The 12,397-nt window shown below is 60.7% G+C and overlaps 1 protein-coding gene across 5 annotated transcripts; it reads left to right on the top strand.

The window, feature by feature from the left end:
• The first annotated feature begins 216 nt into the window (after positions 1-216).
• On the top strand, positions 217-9,283 carry BBC3 (BCL2 binding component 3). Of its 5 annotated transcripts, none has more exons than XM_047837088.1 (4): positions 217-277; positions 4,081-4,369; positions 5,849-6,039; positions 8,378-9,283. In XM_047837088.1, exons 2-4 carry the CDS (start codon positions 4,096-4,098, stop codon positions 8,492-8,494), a joined length of 582 nt encoding a protein of 193 aa, XP_047693044.1. In that variant the 5' UTR covers positions 217-277; positions 4,081-4,095; the 3' UTR covers positions 8,495-9,283. The 5 variants fall into 5 exon arrangements, with proteins under 5 accessions (XP_047693044.1, XP_047693043.1, XP_047693046.1 ...); XM_047837087.1 differs by lacking the exon at positions 217-277 and adding an exon at positions 1,187-1,502; XM_047837090.1 differs by lacking the exon at positions 217-277 and adding an exon at positions 2,095-2,128.
• The last annotated feature ends 3,114 nt before the right edge of the window (positions 9,284-12,397 follow it).

The following is a 12,397-nucleotide window of genomic DNA, read 5'->3' as shown; positions in this document are numbered from 1 at the left end:
TTGGCGGGAGGCGGGGGGGGGGGGGGGGGGGGGGAAGGATAGAGGGTCACCAAGTCCAAGAGAGGGCAAGAATGACAAAGAGAAACTGAGAAAGGGAAGTGAAAGCCAGAAGGCAGGGGTGTACCTCAGTGCAGGGGCTGCCCGGGCATGTCCCCGTCAGGTGCCTGGGGCTTCCTTCTTCCCTGGGTGCCCCGTCAGATTTGTGGCAAGTGTGGCTAGGTGTGCATGCTCCAGAGTGTGTCCTGTCAGTGGGCCAGTTACCGGGAACCTTTTACAGGTGTGACTTTGTGACCGTATCGGGGGTCAATTTTTGTTGATGTCTAACTCGATCTGTGTCTGTGAAAGTCCATTTCTGACAGTTTTAACGTGCCAGCTGTGAATTGGTGTGGGCGTGTTTGCGTGTGTCCCTGTAGGAGTGGGAGTGTCACCTAGATCGCGCTGTGTGTCCAGGTGTCCCTGTGACAGGTGTGTGTGTGTATGTCCCGCTGCGCCTATCAGGAAGCGTGCGTGTGTCCTGAGAAGCTCTCAGCCTGTGAGTGTGTGTGTGTGTTGTGGGTGCCTGTTCCGTGGGGACGTCTGTGAACACAGTTTGTGGGTCTGGATGCGCTCATCAGTGCGGGTGCTTGTGCAACACACCCCCCGCCATGGTGTCGGTCTGCGTGTGCCTGTGACCCTCTCGTCCAGCCGGACTATGCGTTTGTGCCTGGGTGCGGGAGTGTGTGTGCCCCGGTGTGGGAGTCTGCACATCCACGCCCCCGCCCGGGGTGTGCGTCTGTGCGTGGCCGTGTGCCTGCGAGTCGGCGTGTCCCCGTGGCCCTGTCAGCACGTGACTTTGTGTACCCCGGAGCGCCAGTCGGTCAGCCTGCGTACACGTCTCCGGGCGCGTGTGTCTGTGGGTCTCAGTCAGTGTGTCAGTGTGTCAGCGTGGGTGTCCGGCTGTCCCGCTGTCTGGGCGGGGCCCCCGTCCGCGCGCCTCGGTCCCCCTCTCCCCGGGGCCAGGCACTGCCCCGCCCCCGGCTGCAGGGAAACCCCCGCGCGGAGGTAGGGGGCGCGGCGCGCGCCTGCAAGTCCCGACTTGTCCGCGGCGGGCGGGCGGGCGGGCGGGGCCGTGGCGTCACGCGGGGGCGGGGCGTGGGACCCGCCGGGCGGGGGCGGGGGCGGGGCGGGGCGGGGCGGGGCGGCCGCCGAGCGGGCCGGGGATCCGCCGGGCGGCCTGAGACGCGGCGCGAGCCACATGCGAGCGGGCGCCCGGCGGCGGCGGCGGCAGCAAAATCGGCAGCGGCGGCCACGACGCGGACGCGCCTGCAGCCGGAGCAGGAGCAGCGGCAGCCACAGCCACAGCAGCCGCCACTGCAGTTAGAGCAGCAGTAGCAGCGGCCGCAGCAGCAGCAGCAGCAGCAGCAGCAGCCGTCGCAGCGAGCGGCGCTCGGCGGGCGCGCCCTCTTGAAGGAAGCCGCCCGCCCCCCCATCGCCGCCCCCTCCGGCGTGTTCATGCCCCCGGGGTGAGTGTGCGCACCCCGAGTCCTCGCTGGCCGCGATGGGCCAGGCCGGGTGGGCTCCCTGGAGGAGGTGGCAGGAGTGCGCTGGGAGAGCAGTGGGGGCGCGCTGCATCCCCACAGCGTGCCTCCCTCTCTCCCCGCCCTCCACCCCACCAGCGACCCTGGGCTGGGGTCGCTGGGCGGGAGGCGCTAAGGGTCCGGGAGCGCAGGTGCCTCAGCGGTCTGGCGGGTTTGTTTACAAACAATGGGGTGCGGGCTCGGCAGCGCCCCCTGGCGGCCAGTGCGGGCCCGGGGAAGTGAGTCGACCCCGACTGCCCCGGCCCCCGCAGTCCGGGAGGGGCGGGCGGGGGGGGGGGGCCCGGCTTGTCGGGGCGGCCACACCCCAGGCGCGCGCCCGCTGGGGGCGGCGACAGGGGGCGGCACGCGGGCCGTGGAGTCTGCGGCTCCTACGGGCGGGGGCTGCGCCCCAGCAACAGCCGGTTATTGGCCCCGCGCTCGCCTGGCGGGCGGGGCGGGCGCACGTGGCGGCGGCGGGGTGGGGGGGGTGCTGTGACAGCGGAGGGGGGAGTCTGGGCCCGCCGTGGGAGCGCGCGTGTGCGGGGTTGTGGATCTGCAGGTGTCTCGCCTGGGTGTGTGCGTGTGCCTGTCTCCGAGTTTGTGCTGGGGTCTGCTGGGAGTGGCGGTGCCAGTCCAGGGGAGTGTTGGGGCTGTGGCCCGTCGCCGTGGGCGCTGGAGTCCCCGTGTGCATTCATGTATGCGAGGCTCTGTCTGTGTGTGCCCTGCCGGAGGGGTGGGTGTTGTTTATGTGTGCTGTACCTGGGGTGGGGGGGGGTCTCGGTGAGAGTTGTGTGTGTGCGCGCGCGCGCTGTGTGGGGGTGACTCCGTGGGTCTGTGTCGCCTGCGCGTGCCACGGCGGGTGGACGGAGTGTTTGTGTGCTGCGAGAGTGAGCTGTGTTTGTGGGTCCGTCTGTGTGTGGCTTGCCCCATGTGCTGGGCTTGCGTCCACGGTGTGGACTGTCTGTGACTGTGTGTGTGTGCATCTCCAGGGCATGTGTCTCAGCTAAGCGTTTGTGACGGTGCGCGTGCTGAATGCGACGTCTGTGTGCTGTCCAGGCGCGTGTGTGAGTTCTCTCGGTGTCTGTGTTCTGTCCAGGTGCGTGTGTGCGCGCGCGCGCGCGCGCGCGCGCGCTGGGTCTGAGGGGCTTCTCTCTGTGATCGGCTGGCTCATGTGTGTCATGTGGGCTGCGTGTGTAGTGTTTATGTCGGTCACGTGAGACCAGTGTTTTCTGTGGGTGCTTTAGGTGTGCGTTGCCAGGGCTGTGTGGGATTAGAGTTAGCCGCGGTGTGTGCGTGTGTGTCCGGGGCTGACAGTTGGCGGAGGAGGGTGAGTTGATGTCTGCTCGCCTGCATCCGTGGGTCGTGGCCGTGGCCCGGCGTGTGTGGTGACGCATCTGGGTCCGGTGACCTGTGCCTGTGGGGGCCCGACGTACATGGGTCCTGGGGGCCGAGAGTTGGTGACAAGGGGGCGTGTTTCGGTCCTGTTGGTCTGCATGTGGCCGTGGATGTGTTTCGTGTTGATGGGCGCGTAGGTCTTACCTCTTGGGTGTGCGGGGGGGAGGGGCGTGTGTGTTTGCAAAGTCTGGCAGTGCCTGTTCAGTGTGTTTCCGTGTTTGCGATGGCTGCGTTGCGTGTGTGTGTCCACGGGCATATCAACAGTGGGTCAGCATGTGAGATTCTGGCGGTGTGTGTGTGTGTGTGTGTGTGTGTGTGTACACGGGGATGGAGGGGACGGGTCGCGCCAGCCAGTATGTTGTGTGTCTACGCCTTCGGACGGTCTGAGTGTCTGTATGTCCACGTTGTGGCCACCGTGGGCGCGTCCCGCACTGGGTAGCAGTGTCGGAGACTGGAACCATCTCGGTGTTTCTGTGCAAGTGGGAGATGAGGGGGGAGGAGGTCAGGCTGGCCAGTCCTGAGTGAGTCCTTATCTGTGTGCCGTGGGCCTTTCGCACCCATCCGTGGTCTCTTCCATTTGGGTCCTGCATGAGTCCCTGTGTGTGCCCATCACTGTGTTCCGGAAGTTAGCCCCACCAGGCCATGCCCCCCCCCCCCCCCCCCCCGGGACTCCCAGGCTGGGTGAGTTTGTGTTGTGAGGCTGTCAGCTCTCATACACACACACACACACACACACACACACACACACACACACACACCTGACAGACCCCTCCATCTGGGTCCCGCGTGAGCCCTTGGACTTGCTGTGCCTCCATCCTGTACCTCCTTGTCCCTCATGTGTGCCCATCACCATGTGTGGGGGAGGCTGTCCCCACCGGCCAGGTGCCCTGCATCAGATCCTCGGTGGGTGTGTGTCTTGTGGGGCCATCACGCACACCTACAGTCCCCCATCCGGGGCCCTGTGTTCTGTGGGAGCCATCCTTGGGCTTCCCTGACCCCCCAAGTGTGCTGATGGCCGCGTGCAGGAGAGGGGGTGTCCCGTGTCCCCCAGGTAGGGTGTGTGTATTGTGGGGCCCTGGTGCCCTCTGCACTTCCCCGCTGACCGCACCCCTCTCCCCCTGTCCTGCAGGCCCCAGGGAGCGCCATGGCCCGAGCACGCCAGGAGGGCAGCTCCCCGGAGCCCGTAGAGGGCCTGGCCCGCGACGGCCCGCGCCCTTTTCCCCTCAGCCGCCTGGTGCCCTCGGCCGTGTCCTGCGGCCTCTGCGAGCCCGGCCTGCCCGCCGCCCCCGCCGCCCCCGCCCTGCTGCCCGCCGCCTACCTCTGCGCCCCCACCGCCCCGCCCGCCGTCACCGCCGCCCTGGGGGGCCCCCGCTGGCCTGGGGGTCCCCGCAGCCGGCCCCGAGGTCCGCGCCCCGACGGTGAGTGCCGCCCCACAACTGGCGCCCCGGGATGCTGGGAGCCGGGAAACAGACACTGAGGGACTGGAGAAGTGGGAGCGAGTGGGGGGAGGCGGCGAGCCGGCCGGGCCACAGGGAGGGTGTGGCCAGTGTGGTCTTTGTGTTGCAAGAAGCAGGAAGAAGGAGTGGGAGGCTGGGGGTGGGGGGGGGGAAGGGGGGAGGCCGAGTGGGAAGTCCCTCCTGGAATCTGACTGCAGTCCCCGAGTTGCAGCCCACGGCCTTTTCCGGGCCTGGGGCAGCAGCTGTTTCCCAGCACCGCCCCCCCCCCCCCCCCCCCCCCCCAGTCTGGGTCTCCTTAACCTCCCAGAGGACCGTGGTTGGGGAGAGTGTGGGCAGAGCGAGAGGACTGTCACTTCAGGACTTAGGGGAGGGTGGCCTTTTGCCTTCATCTGCATCTCCGGCCAGGGCCGCCCCTCTCCGCAGTCCGGGTGGAGAGAGGAGAGGGGGAGGGGCCATTGTGCGGGGAAAGTGGGGGTGGGGGAGGCGGGAGTGGGAAAGTGAGTCTTGGGAAAGGAAGGGTTAAAGGTCCCCTGCCGGATGGGCTGTTAACCCTGTGGTGCCCTGCTCGCCCCATCCCGGGGAGCACACTCGGTGGCAGGGAAGACGCTCCTGGCTTCTCTCTCCACCCCAACCCCCGCACCCTGTGCCTGAAGCCCAGGGAGGTCAGGGGAGAGAAAACTTCCCCGGCTGAGTTCCCCGGCAGCGGGGGCAAGAGGGGACCCGGTTTCAAGCCCACAGTCACAGGTGTGGAAACTGAGGCCCCGATCTTAGGCCTTAGAGATCCCTCACACCGGGACCTGGTGTGGCAAGGAGGGAGGAAGAGACTTCGGGGCTGCTCAGAAGGGGGTGAGGCAGGAAGGCATCTCCCGAATCCCAGCCCCCCCCCACCCAGGCCCGAGCTCGGAGGCAGCCAGTCTGGCCTTCTGGTCTCCATGCCCCTGCCACATCCGGGGGGTGTGGCTTCACTGTGGTTGGACACGAGAGGGCAGGAGACCTGAGGCTTGTGACTGGGTGTAGTCAGTCGCCTTATCCCTATGTGACCTTGGGCCACTTCTTAGGGTGGGCCTTAGTTTCCCCGTCTGGTAAATGGAACAGGCAAAATTTGGTCCCGTTTTGGAAGAGTTAGGTCGGATGAGAGGAAGGACTTCCAGACTAACGTGGGTAGTGAGGGTGGTAGCTGGCTAGACAGGTGGCCCCCAGAGAGGCCTCCTCCGGGCCTCTTCTTGCTTCCTGATACCTGGGGAGTAGAAGCTGAGAAACCTGACTTTAGGAGGGGAAAACAGAATTGCTAGAAATGAGGCGGGGAGTAGAAAGGAAACCAGGAGGCTGGAAAAGGGAGAAGCGGGCCCTGGCTAATTGGTCCCTCGGGAACACCTCAGGGCCTAGAGGGGTGGTGGGTGCTGATCACGCCCCCCCCCCCTCCCCCCCGGCTTTCCCCAGGTCCTCAGCCCTCACTCTCGCCGGCAGAGCAGCACCTGGAATCGCCGGTGCCCAGCGCCCCGGGGGCCCTGGCGGGCGGCCCCACCCAGGCAGCCCCGGGAGTCCGGGGGGAGGAGGAGCAGTGGGCCCGGGAGATCGGGGCCCAGCTGCGGCGGATGGCGGACGACCTCAACGCGCTGTACGAGCGGCGGGTGAGTGCTGGGGGAGGGGTAGACGGCAGGTGGGACTTCCCGCCCGGGAGGGGGCTGCGGGCCGCCCCGCCAGATGTGCGGCAGCTGCCGCCCGGCGCGGCGGGGTCGCGCCGGGGACAGGCAGGTGGGAGGGGCGGCGGGCCCGCGGACCTGCCGAAGGGCCCGCGCCGCGGCGGGCACAGCCCGGGCAGGGGCCCGGACCGCCTCGAGCGCCGCGGCGCGCCCGTGGCCCGCGGCCTCGGGGACTGAGGGCGGCGCTCGGCGGAGCGGCTCATATATCCCGGGCTATTTATAGCCGGTGAGTCAGCAGCGGCGGCGCGGCCGCGCCCGCCCCTCCCACCCGCCGGCGCGCGGCCGGCAGCGCGTCACCCAGCTTCCCGGGCGGCGGGGGGCGGGCCCTGGAGCCCCGCCCCGCGGGACGCCCCGCCCCCAAGCCCACACCTCGGCCTCTAAAACAAAATCTGTGAAGCCTGCAGCGGAGAACAGAGAATAACAAATATCAGCGCGCCCACCACCCGGCTCTGTCCAATCCGAACATTACACCCGCACGGCTTGCTTATTGAAAGAAAAACAAAACCCGGATGTTGTGAAGCCCCTTGTTCCCTTCCCTTGACCCTCTTCTCCTCCTTTCCGAAGGAAACCTCTCAAGTTGGCTTGTCCCCTGGCCCCCCCCGGGTGCTGATTCTTTCACTACATATTTATCAGGCCACAGACAGTGCTTAGGTTGGTAGGATGCTTTTTGGCTTAATGTACACGACATGGTGTGTTCCTCTCCAAACTTTCCCCCTCCCTGTATGGTGCTTTGAGATTGAGCCATGGGGGCAAAGAAGCTTTTAGCTCATACATTTTCGCTGCTGTGTAGCATTCTATCGGATCGTATAGTATCCTTGTTCATTTTCTCACTGGTGGATATTTAGGATTTTTAAAAATGCTTCAAATGTTACTGGCTTTTTTTGTTGCTTGTTTTTTTGGCGGTGCTGGTGGTGCTGGTGGTGTTTTTGGTGTCTTCCAAACGATGCCCATCTCTGGTGCACTTGTGTGTACCCCCAGGGTAGATCCTGGGGTGCTGCGCACCCCCCCGCCCCGGCTTTACTAGATGATTGCCAGCTTGCTCACAGAGATGTCTGTGCCAGGTGGCCCTGTAGCAGTGTGCCATTGGTAGGCTTTGTAACTAATGTCATTCTGACGTGCCCCCTTTGCTACCTCCTGGCTGAAGGAGGGAGTAATGAGGGGGCAGGGGCTGGTACAAGGCATCCCACACCCTGGCACCCACTAGGATCATTAGGATGGCTTATCTGACCTTGTCCTCAGCTGTAAGATGGCTTTCTCCTCTCTTCATGGGGCTGAGACTAGGTGGGCCCTGCTTTTAAGCACAGGGCCCGGCCATGCACTCAGGATAGGAGCGGGAGAGTGCTACAGCTTACGTTTAATTTTTACCGGTGGGGACTCTTTTCTTGTATCTAGTATCTTTTGTTCTCGCTTTGTTAGCAATTTGGAACTGAGAGGGGCCTGGAGGCCACCCCAAGCCTTCATCCTGTCACTGGGGAGGAGGGCAGGGGTTAGCTTTGCCTGGATATGTTTCCACACAGCCTCCACACAGAACGTGAACTGTGGTTCCCAGTTCTTGTCCTTTTACAGATTGTTCTAGAATTGCTGAGACCGGGGCTCCTGGGCGGCTCAGTCAGTTGGGCGGCTGACTTTGGCTCAGGTCATGATCTCACAGCTCGTGAGTTCGAGCGCCACGTCGGGCTCTGTGCTGACGGCTCAGAGCCCGGAGCCTGCTTCGGATTCTGTATCTCCCTCTCTCTGCCCCTCCCCCATTCACACTCTGTCTCTGTAACTGTCTGTCTCTCAAAAATAAATAAACATTAAAAAAGAAAAATAGAATTGCTGAGACCGTGGGTTCCCTGCTCCCTTCTCTCCCACTTGCCAACCTTTGAGGGGAGGGCGGGACAGGCTGCCATCCAGACTCCCCTGCCGCCTCCCCCACCCCCAGCCTTGGCTGACTTTGGTGACTTTCTGGAAACTGGAGACGAGGGGCACCCCTGCTCCAAGCAAGCACTGTGCTGAGAGCATTCTGTCTTGTCTGCATCCTCTCCATCCTGTTCTGCTCTAGACGAGGATGCCGTCGTCCTTTGAGGGACGACATGAGCCCAGGTGGTCGAGGAACTGGGACTTGGGCCCAATTAACGACAAGAGTACCTAGGCTCTGAGGGGTTGGTTCAGACTGTAGATCGCTCTTAGGACTGTGCCTCCCCCGCTTGCTGCCCTTGGGCCTAACCACCCAACGCCCCTGCCACTAGCCCGCTCCAACTTCCTCTTCTCTCTCTCTCCCTAGAGACAAGAGGAGCAGCAGCGACACCGCCCCTCACCCTGGAGGGTCCTGTACAATCTCATCATGGGACTCCTGCCCTTACCCAGGGCCCGCGGGGCCCCGGAGATGGAGCCCAATTAGGTGCCTGCACCCGCCCGGTGGACGTCGGGGACTTGGGGGGCAGGACCCTCCCACCTCCTGATGCCCTGGCCAGCGCGGGGGACTTTTTCTGCACCATGTAGCATACCGGACTACCAGCCCTGCCTGTCCCAGGGGCGGGCCAGGGCAGCCACTCCAGCCCCAGCCCCGGCCTGGCCTGGGTGCACTGACGGAGATGTGGACTCCTGGGTCCCTGGCAGAGAAGCCAGGGGAGAGAGGGCTGACGGACTGAGCGTCTGAAGGCGGCGGTGACGGAGAGGGTGGGGACAGAGCCGCCCGCCTCTGCCGCCCACCACCATCTCAGGAAAGGCTGCTGGTGCTGGCTGCCCGTTCCAGCTGCAGGGGTGACACTGGGGGAGTCTCCCTCCCAGTGCTCCTTCACTTTGGGCCTGGCCTCAGGCCCCTGGTGCTTCCCCCCCTCCTCCTGGGGAGGGGGCCCGTGAAGAGCAAATGAGCCAAACGTGACCACTAGCCTCCTGGAGCCAGAGAACGGGGTGGGTCTGATTGGCTGCCCCAGCCCAGCGCCCAGCCATCTTCCCTGAGCCAGCCGGCGGGTGGTGGGCATGCCTGCCTCACCTTCATCTGGGGGTGGCCAGGAGGGGCCCAGACTGTGAATCCTGTGCTCTGCCCGTGACCACCCCCCGCCCCCATCAATCCCATTGCATAGGTTTAGAGAGAGCACGTGTGACCACTGGCATTCATTGGGGGGGTGGGATATTTTGGCGGAAACCGCCCCAGCCTTAGTCCCCAGGGCGAAGCGCTGGGGGGAAGACAGGGGAGTCAGGGAGGGGGGGAAATCGCAGAAGAGGGAGGAGTCTGGGAGTGGGGAGGGATGGCCCAGCCTGTAAAATACTGTATATGCGCTGCTGTAGATACTGGAATGAATTTTCTGTACATGTTTGGTTAATTTTTTTTGTACATGATTTTTGTATGTTTCCTTTTCAATAAAATCAGATTGGAACAGTGAATGCTTTCTGCTTTCTTTCTCCCCTGCATGCTCTGGTTCAAGCCTCTGTGACCCCTATGTGGGAGGAGGTGGGAGAGGGGGTCCATGGAGCACATCGGTCTGTCTCGCTGTATCTGAAGCGAGATTAAACAGCACGGGTGCCACAGTATGTACCCAGTCTTCACGCATCCCCATCAAAAGCAAAGCTTCATGGAGGGCAGGGTTTTTTTTTTCTTTAAAGACTTTATTATTATTTAAAAAATATTTTGGGGAGAGCGCAAGTGGAGGAGGGGCAGAGAGAAGGGGAAAGAGGATCCGAAGCCGGCTCTGCGCTGACAGGCTGACAGCAGCGAGCCCCATGCTGGGCTCGAAACCACCAACTATGAGATCAGACCTGAGCTGAAGTCACTCAACAGACTGAGTCACCCAGGCGCCCCTAAAGATTTTAAAGTAATGTGGACACCCAGCATGGGGCTTGAACTCACAACCCGGAGATCAGGAGTTGCAGGCTCCACCCAGAGAGCCAGCCAGGCATCCTGAAGGCAGGATTGTTTTTTATCTTTTTTTGGTGCTTTCTTCTCACTTCTTCCCTGCTGGAGGAAGTATGTCCTGGAAGCTCAAAATATTTACCGAACAAATGAGTGACCTGTAACTTATTCAGAAGCACCACCATGAGGAGTCCCTGGGAAATGTGTTGGTAAGGAGGTGGACCTTGTCCCCACCCTCAAGAAGGCAGGTGACATCTGGGAGAGCACCTCAGGCTAAGATCAAAGTGAAGTTTCACCTACACGCGGCTGCCCTAGAGCCTAAGACGCGGCCTGGCATAAAAAGCCTGTAATTAATTAGCGGGGCTCCTACCGCTATCTTCCTGAAAACGGGCAACTGGCCAAATGCTTTCCCTATGCCCTCTCCTACACGACTGGCCCAGACACAGGTTGTGCTTCGGGGAGTCCTCACCCGTAAAGGGGAAATTCAGGGGAAATGGTCCTTCTCCCGAAAGACCGGGGTAAGGTAACCGGGATTCATCACTTTGGACAGGGATTTGGCAACAGCTCGTCAAGCAAAGGATGCACGTAATCTATGCCAGCAATCGCCTTCCCGGGTGTCCTCCCTTAGCAGTGGACGCGCACAAGTGTCCATGTGTTGGCCAACCATCCGACACAGTGTCTGACAGCAGCTGAAAGGGTCTCAAGCCGTGCAACAGAACAGACAGCACTTAGCCGGAATGAACTAGAACACTGCGAATGACAAATGATGGCGAGGAAAGCAAGTGGCAAAATGGTGGTGGGTACTTGGGTGCGTCTTCTTCTCCAGATTGTCCCTTGTGCTTAAATGCCTGTGCACAGAGCCGGAGGCCCCTGGCCGGGGGGGGGGGGGGGGGGTGGGGTGGGTGGGTGGGTGGGGTGAGGGGGGTGGTGTTCACACCCAGCTGTGTGGCAGCCGATGCTTCCTGCCCCTGCAACCGACTCCTTCCTCTTTCCAGCAAGTTTGTGGAAATATTGATAGGGCCAAATTGGATCTATCGATTTATTTACTTTCCCTTTCCGTTCCTCTTTCCTCTCTCCTGTCTTCTGTTGGATTTATGAATGCTTTTTTGAATGCTTTGAGACTTCTCTCTTGGTACTTCAGCTTTTAGTACTGCTCTAGGGATTAAACACACATCCTTACCTCTTCTCGGTCTATTTAGGGTCAGCATTGAACCACTTCACTTACACGGCCACTGCGTAGGCCGCTGGTCCGTTCCACCCTTCCCACCATTTTGTAGCTCCAGGTTACATCTCCACGCATTACAGATTCTGCAAGGCAAGGCCAGAACTTTTGCTTGAACTTGAAGGACTTCCATTAACATTTTGTATAGTGTCGTTTTTGCCGGTGACAAGTTCTCTTTAGTCTCCGTTTATCTGAAAACGGCTGGTCTTCACTGGCTATAGAATCCTGGGGTTGACCGTTTCTTTGCCATACCTTGACGACGTTCCGATCTCTGGCCTCCCATTTCTGATGACAAATCCAGGATCACCTGAATCACAGTTCCCTTGATTGTAGTGTTATTTTGGTAAGGCTGCTTTCAAGACTTTATTTAAAAGGTCTTTTCCTCTTTTTCAGACTGGGTAATTCCTATGAATGTAGTTCCAGTGCATGAAATCGCTCATCCCCTTTCTGCTGTTGGGTCTACCAGTGAATTTTAAAAATTGCTGATATTGTATTTTCAGTGTTAGAACATCCATTTGGTTGTTTCCATTTTCTTTCTCTGTGGGGACTTCCTATTTTGCAACATTATACATGTATGTTTCTTTTACCTCAATGAGTGTAATTGTAGTAATTGGTTTAAAGTCCTTGTCTGTTGATTCCAACTTTTTAAAAATTTCCTTAACATATGCTCCACGCCCAGTGTGGGGCTTGAACTCACAACCATGAGATCAAGAGTCATGTGCTCTGAGCCAGCCAAGCACCACCCCCCCAACACTTGGGTTCTCTTGGTCATCTTGTCTTTTCCCTTGAAAAGGAGTCACATTTCCCTCATTCTATGTATATTGGGTAATTCTGCCTTGTGTCCCAGATATTGTTACATTGTAGCCATTCTGGATTCTGTTATATTCCTCCAAAGGATGTGAATGTTCTTGTCTTGGGGAGATCTGGAAATCCCAGATTCACACTGTTGTAGTTGCTGACAGTGTAAATCCAGTTTGCTTCAGTTATGCTGAGTTGGCCCCACACATCCATAGCCCAGTGGTCAGCAAGAGACTTGGGTTGAATTTATACATACAACTTGGGGTTTCCCTTCCCTGGCACCCTCCTTTCCAGTAGGTGTGGTTATTCAGGGTTCTGTCCTCTGCTTCTTCAGGCCAGTAAGATAGACACTTTTCTACCTGAGTTTTAGCTGCCTGGCACAGTGCCAGGGGCCGCGGCCTGCCCTCAGTTAACACCGTAGGCAAACACAC

Source organism: Prionailurus viverrinus, chromosome E2, assembly GCF_022837055.1.
Source record: "Prionailurus viverrinus isolate Anna chromosome E2, UM_Priviv_1.0, whole genome shotgun sequence".
Classification (NCBI taxonomy): Eukaryota; Metazoa; Chordata; class Mammalia; order Carnivora; family Felidae; genus Prionailurus; species Prionailurus viverrinus.
The sequence above is the reverse complement of the archived record's forward strand: the minus strand, read 5'-3'. Positions and strand labels throughout refer to the sequence as shown.